Source organism: Tupaia chinensis, unplaced genomic scaffold, assembly GCF_000334495.1.
Source record: "Tupaia chinensis unplaced genomic scaffold, TupChi_1.0 Scaffold140356_1, whole genome shotgun sequence".
NCBI classification, from domain to species: domain Eukaryota; kingdom Metazoa; phylum Chordata; class Mammalia; order Scandentia; family Tupaiidae; genus Tupaia; species Tupaia belangeri.
In genome coordinates this window covers 1321864-1327331 of record NW_006200233.1, presented here as the reverse complement: position 1 = coordinate 1327331, position 5468 = coordinate 1321864, and the positions used below count along the sequence as shown (strand labels likewise).

The following is a 5468-nucleotide window of genomic DNA, read 5'->3' as shown; positions in this document are numbered from 1 at the left end:
ACATGGTCATCCCTGCCCCAGGTGGCCAGACCCTCTCACAGGGACCTCTACCTGGGGTCTCCGCGTCTGCGGCTCCTGACGAATTCAGGCAGCTCTCCAGATCGTCACTACCAAGCAAACCGCCAAGAACGCTCTGCCATTGCAGCGGAGGGCCCCATCATAAAATCGAGTTGCCAGGGCCAGTGGGTGGCATGGTGATTAAGGGTGCTGGACTCCCACATGGCCGACCATGGTTTGAGTCCTGGATCTGGTGGCTTGTTTGTTTTCTCTCTCTCTCATTCTCCCTCTCTGGTCTAATTAAAATAAACAAAGATAAGTAAAATAATTATTTTTTAAAAAATCGAGCTGCCACGGGTCGGACATGGTGCCACACCACTTTCAGAGAGACTTGGATTAGAAATTGGTTTCCAAGGTCTTGAGGTTCCATTGTCCAATAGCATTTCAATAAAATTATTTTTTTTTAATAAAAGAATGACATATTTTTTAAAAAGAATTGTTTGTTTCATTTCATTTATTCATTCATTCATTCATTTAAATTTGACCAGAGAGAGAGAGAGAGAAAGAGAGGGAAAGTGAGAAAGCAAGCCACCAGGTCTGGAACTTGAATCGTGGTTGGCCATATGGGAATGTCCAGTGCTTTAACCACCATGCCACCTGCTGGCCCCTAAAATTAATTTGACCAATTCTTTGTCAAGGAGAAAAAAATGAACACCATAATTTTGCCACAGAATTTTAAAAAGACTCCTGTAAGAATTGATGAGCAGGGGGTGTGGAGGTTAAGGCAGTGGGATCCCACATGGCCAACTCCACGGTTTGAGTCCTCTACCTGGGGACTTGAGAATCGAGCCGGGCGCATGTATATATGTGCCCAGAATCCTGAAAGGAGAACAGAGGGGACTTCCTCTCCCTCTCTCTCTGTCAAGCACATATGCCCTGTAGCAAATTTAAAAAGGAGAAGAAGAAATCACGCAAGGGTCGTATCTTAGAGTAAAGTTCACTAGACAGGCTGAGTTTCTTCTTTTAAGAATTATTTATTTAATCTATTATTATTATTTAATTTGCTATAGGGCACAAGTGTTCACCAGCAAGAGAGAGAAAGAAAAAGCCAGGTCCCAGACTTGAACTGCTGTCAGCCATGGGGAGCTCAGCATCTCAGCCACTACACACCTGCTGGCCCTCCTCCCAGTGCTGTCTCTGCAGGAGGAACCGAATCGTCCTCTGGGGTCTCTGGGGCCCTCTCAGCTCCAGCACTCCGGCACCACTGCCGTGTCACGGGCACCCCAAGGGGTGACACCTGCTGGTGCCTAGTCCCTCAGTGTGGGCTCCTCGAGGGCAGGGTCCACCCACGCCCGCCTGCCAGTGAGGGCAGTGACACGCCTGCCACAGAGAAGTGGTGCCCTCGGATGGGGCTCCCCGCGCAGGCAGGTGCTGGAACAGCCACCCACTTGCTTCCTCCATCACAGGAGGCAGGAGCCGGCACCCGGCACCACGGGAGGGACACGGACCCCAGACCCTCCCCGAGCTGCCCTGGAAACCCGTAACAACCAGCCCTGCAGTCCTGAGCCCCGTCCCTCTTCCCTCCGGCAGCTCTGTGCCAGGACAGCTTGGACGTGGCCCCATGACCGCTCACCTTCAGGAAAGTGAAGACCTGCTGCTCCCTCTCTCCGTTCACATCCCCTTTCTCAAACAGCTGGAAATTGGGGACAAAGCCTCCCCCTGGGCGGACGTACCTGCAGAGAGCCACGATGTCCTCAGGGTGTGAAAGAAGGTGAGCACGGGACTCGGGCCATCCCGAGTCCTGCCGCATCATCTCCCGCCTCATCCCACCATCCCCACAAGTCCCAGCCGGGGTCGAGTCTTGGGCAGTGCCAGCCTCCCTCAGGGCAGGCCCAAGGTAGAATCGACCTGCAGTGCCCTGAGCCTGTCAACTCACCGCCTGCCGGGAAGTGGCTAGCTGAAGGGGCTCCTGTGAGGTTTGGGTCGCTCACCTGAGCCCAGGAAGGATCTCAGAGTTCTCGCCGGGTTCTTGCTTTCCAAATTGGTTGCAGGGAAAGCCCAGCACCACCAGGCTCAGGGCCTTCAGCTCCTCCTGCAGCGCGTTCAGCTCTGTGGGCAGAGAGGGAGATGTCTCGCCCGCAGAGACCCCGCCAGAGCAGAGACCCTGGGGACACTGCTCTGCAGAGAGGGAGGCAGAGGCCCAGGACAGGATCCTAGAATGGGAGAGGGCTAGTGGCATCCTGATGTCAGGGCTGGACGGTGGACAGTGTCCCGGGTGCAGTCAGCAAGACCCTCTCCTTAGGAGTTGACCAGAACCGCCATCTTATCTCAGCGGGGGTTTTAAACAAAGCTGGATCTGCGCATCGCCACTCACCCTCAGCTTCCCTGGTGCTTTAATTGGCAGACTGGGTCTTTCTCCTTAATTTTTTTTTATAGAATTATTTGTCTAATTTTATTTATCATTGTTACTATCATTTTAAAGCTTTATTTATTTTAACTTGAGAGAGAGTGAGTGGAGGGTTGGGGAAGTGAGAAAGCAAGTTGCCAGGTCTGGGAGTTGAACCATGGTCTTCCATGTGGGAATCCAGCGCCCCTAACCACCATGCCACCTGCCAGCCCCTATTTTTTTTTTTTAATTTATGCAGACAAAGAGGACTGGACGAGCCTCCCACACACACACACTGGTGGGCTCTCCAGCAGTGGGGTGAGTAAACCGCATGGGCAAAGGGATGCAGAGAACGTCATTCCAGCACCCCATGTTCGAGCCCTGGGTGGTCAAGACACAGTCTCCCTAAAATCCTGAGCCTCTGGGCGAACACAACCTCGCCTGCCCCTCACTGCCAGGAGCTCTTCCCACTTGGGGTCAGCACCTGCTCTTTGCCCTTTTAGAGAAAACAGCCTTTGCTTTCCTGTTTTCACACGCCCCTTCGGAGCCTCTGCCCACATCCCTCCTTCCTTCCTCTGGGAGAGGAGGAACCAGGAGCCGACCGCCAGTGCTCGGCGCCTCCGACCTGCAGAGGGGACTGAAGGACTTGACGTTTGAAGTCCCTAGAGCTCATAAAAGGATCTACGGTCCAGGGACCACTCAGTCCTCGAAAGAAAGAGGACTGGGAAACCAGCAGTTAGCGTAATGGCTATGTTGCTGGACTCCCACGTAGTCGAACGCAGTTCGCATCCCGGACCCGGTGGCTTCAACTCACGCCGGGCACATGTGTGTGCGTGCCCAAGATCCCGAAAGGAGAATGGAGGAGAAGGGATTGTGGTGTGACCATCCCCCCTGGGGGGTGATTTCTTGCTTTCTGTCTCTCTGTCTCTCTCTGGCTGGTGAAAAAAAGCCTCTCCAAAAATGAAAAAGAAAGAGGACTGAACACGAGGGTGTCTGTGTTAGTCGGGGCAGGCTGGGTGGGGGAATCCAAGCACACACCAGTGTCTGACGGGAGGAGGGCTCTCCGCATCCCAGCCTGGTTTACTCTCAACGCCGCCCCGTGACCACGCTGCCTACCTAAAACCTGGCTCCCAGCATACATACATATCACAGTCCACATGTGTACACACATACATACCACCCATGTGTGAGTGTGTACACATAACAGCTCACATGTGCACATGTACACATAGCAGCCCATGTGTGGACACATATATATAATGGGCCACGTGTGCACGTGTCTACACATGTGCATATACATAACAGCCCATGTGCTCACACGTACACGTAATGGCCCACATGTGAGTGTGTACAAGCAGCAGCCATCCATGTGTGAACTCGGCCATCCGAGGGCAGACCCAGCAGCAGTCGTCCAGGCTCCGTGGGCAGTGTGACCTGTGCTGCCCATCCCCGCCTGAGCCCTGCCGTGGCCTGTCTCCGTGGATGAGACTGATGGTGTGGGCTCCAGGAGACCTGGTACCACCCAGGCTGGCTGTGTGTGAACTGGAACGTGAGCCAGGTGAACTGCAGGACTGGCCCAGGACCTCTGCGCCGACTCTTACCCGGGTACTGAGCCGTCAGACCACAGTAGGTGGCCACGTTGACAATGAGGACGTGCTTGCCCGCAAACTGCTTGAGCTGAACGCGCTCCTTCCCATCCAGAGAGACGGCCTCGTAGTCGTAGATGGTCCCTCCCGCATCTCTGTAGCACTCCGCCTGGGAGATTCCCCACAGTACAATATTAGCAACGACTGCTGGCATCTGTGAATCTCCCAAGTACCCAGAGTAATGTGTGTAGGGCGTGTGTGCTGGAAAGTGAGAAAACCTGCCCTGGGGGGACAGCCATGCCACAGTCCCTTCTCCCTCCTCTCGGAATTTCAGGCATGCACGCATGTTCCTGGCTTGTTTCTCAAGCTGCCGAGCCCAGGACTCGAACTGCTCACTTGGGCCACGTGGGATCCAGCCGCCTTAACCATCATGCTAGTGGCTGGCCCTCTCATGGGCCTTTTGAGCAACCACTAGTCGTCTCTGTTATCCTGGCAAAGGCGAGACCCCAGTGAGTGCCTGGGAGGATGGACAGGCAGAGCTTGTGGCCGGCACTGGAGGAATGGAGAGCTGGCGGGTGGAGACAGAGCCGCTGCCTTGGGGTCCCACGCTCACGAGGCCAGTCCTCTGCTCTAGATTCAGGCCGGCCCCAGCCCCTCACAGAGGGTGGGCTTCGAGGTGCACTGCATCCAGGGGAATATTTACCTGGCTGTCCCCAGGTAGGACAGGACAGAGGTCTCCTGGCTTCTTACATGCTCACAGCACACAGACCTCGGGACTAGAAGCCGGCTCCATTCAATTCCTTTGTAAGCCCAGGCTGTTCTCTCCCAGAGTACAGAGCAGGGGTCCATCTCGACCCCTCTGAGAGCCCCGGAACCTGCCAAGGGCCGGCACTCTGCAGCCCATTACCCCGCCCAAAGCCTTCTCTCCTGGGCCCTTCACCTGGTGACCCACACAGGGGACATCTCGAGTGTCACTACACCCCCCGGCATCATCCCACCTGTGACACCCTGCCCTACCCCATCCTGCTCCATGTCCAGTACCCGTCTTCGGCAGCAGAGCCAGGCTCTTCTCCTTCCGGAATCTCCCGGACATCTGAGCAGACAGCCACATGGCAGGTAAGTCTTGCTCGGAATCCTCACCAATGGGCTCAGATCAAAGTCCTCCACTCGTCCTGTCTCTGTCCTCACAGAACCTGGGCAGTACCAGGGTGTGCCAGCACTGTGGTGCTCGTCAGCACCAGGCCCTTCCCTGCACCGCCTGAGAGCCCACACACCGGGCGTGGACACAGGGTGCTCCGTCTGAGAGCGTGTACACCGGGCGTGGACACGGGGAGCTCCGTCTGAGAGCGCACACACCGGGCATGGACAGGGGGCGCACCGTCTGAGAGCGTGTACACCGGGCGTGGACACGGGGCGCACCGCCTGAGAGCGCACACACCGGGCGTGGACACGGGGCGCACCGCCTGAGAGCGTGTACACCGGGCGGGGACACGGGGGGC

The 5468-nt window shown here is 56.0% G+C and overlaps 1 protein-coding gene across 1 annotated transcript in view; it reads right to left on the bottom strand.

Annotated features, from left to right (window-relative positions):
• Positions 1–1137: 1137 nt before the first annotated feature.
• The window catches only part of LOC102495951 (epididymal secretory glutathione peroxidase), a 5325-nt gene continuing 994 nt past the window's right edge, over positions 1138–5468 (bottom strand). The window contains exons 2-5 of the mRNA XM_027766020.1: positions 3985–4138; positions 1989–2106; positions 1631–1730; positions 1138–1194 (exon numbers count right to left, since the gene is read on the bottom strand). Coding sequence (XP_027621821.1) covers positions 1153–1194; positions 1631–1730; positions 1989–2106; positions 3985–4138 — 414 coding nt within the window. The 3' untranslated portion in view covers positions 1138–1152. The remainder of the gene's footprint in view (positions 1195–1630; positions 1731–1988; positions 2107–3984; positions 4139–5468) is intronic.